General features: G+C 38.3%; 1 protein-coding gene across 1 annotated transcript in view; it reads left to right on the top strand.

Annotated features, from left to right (window-relative positions):
- The window catches only part of FDP41_000865 (uncharacterized protein), a gene marked incomplete at both ends in the record, with an annotated part of 1,673 nt that overhangs the window by 613 nt on the left and 43 nt on the right, over positions 1–1,017 (top strand). Inside the window, one exon of the mRNA XM_044712526.1 lies at positions 6–1,017. This exon is cut by the window's right edge and continues 43 nt beyond it. Within this exon, the coding sequence (XP_044564800.1) occupies positions 6–1,017 (1,012 nt within the window). The remainder of the gene's footprint in view (positions 1–5) is intronic.

The raw sequence follows: 1,017 nt of genomic DNA, 5'->3' as shown, positions 1-1,017 counted from the left end.
TGAAGTCAACATTATTTTAGATTTGAAATTGGATCAATTTCCTCTCTTTTCTCGTTCCAAATTATTGGACAATTTTTTAATCGAAATGGGAGAAACATTCACTCGAAGCATTGCCATTGATGTTTCAAAAGGGAGAAACATTGATGTGAGATATAAACCCAAAGATTTTGAATCCAGACTCTTGACCGATAAGGACATTTATTTTGCATTTGCCTTGTGTGAAGATACACCCGATTGGCGACTCTGTCTTCAAGAAGAAGGTCTTTGCTTGTATTATTCAAAGACAGTCTATTCTTTTGGAACCTCTAATCCCCATGCGCTCAACAAGTATGTTTTATCATTTCCGTATCCCCTTGAGAAAGTCTATTCAGTGTTTAGTGATCGAGAGTCACGACTCAAAATCGATGAGGGAATGATGTCAATTTCACATGCCATGACCTACCGTCCTCCTCATCACAGTCATGCGAGTAACAATAAGGCGATTGTGGAGTCAGTGACCGAAGAACGAGAGCAATTCTATGATGAAGATCAACCACCCCTTGCTCTAACACTTGGATGTTTTGGAATGGATTTAAAACTACCTTGCGTTAAGAAGAGATTTTGTTGGTTTTCAGAGACTACTATTTATGATCCCTATGCAGATTGTATTGTGACAGTGGGACATTCCACTCGATCTTTTTCACATCCGGATGAACAAGAATTAACACGAGGCAAAGTATTGATTGATATCTTGTATTGTAATCTTTTCATTAGGATGAATGAGAATACCACTCGATTCATTCAGACCTCCTACTTTGATCCAAAACTTCCAATCACAGATGGATTCATCATCAATGCATCCTTAAAGTCTCGTGCGAGACATTTCAGAAAGAACTTTCTCAAACTATTAGAAACGATTGATGACAACTCCCCCATCTTGCAAGCAGATTCATTCCAAAGTAAGAAGGCTATTGCAGACAATCAGCTCGTCTATCCTGGACGATCATGGTTTCAAGAATATGAATCAAGGAAAAAAGG

This window comes from Naegleria fowleri, assembly GCF_008403515.1.
Source record: "Naegleria fowleri strain ATCC 30894 chromosome Unknown tig21, whole genome shotgun sequence".
In the NCBI taxonomy this organism is placed as follows: domain Eukaryota; phylum Heterolobosea; class Eutetramitea; order Acrasida; family Naegleriidae; genus Naegleria; species Naegleria fowleri.
This window is presented reverse-complemented; position numbering and strand designations above follow the sequence as displayed.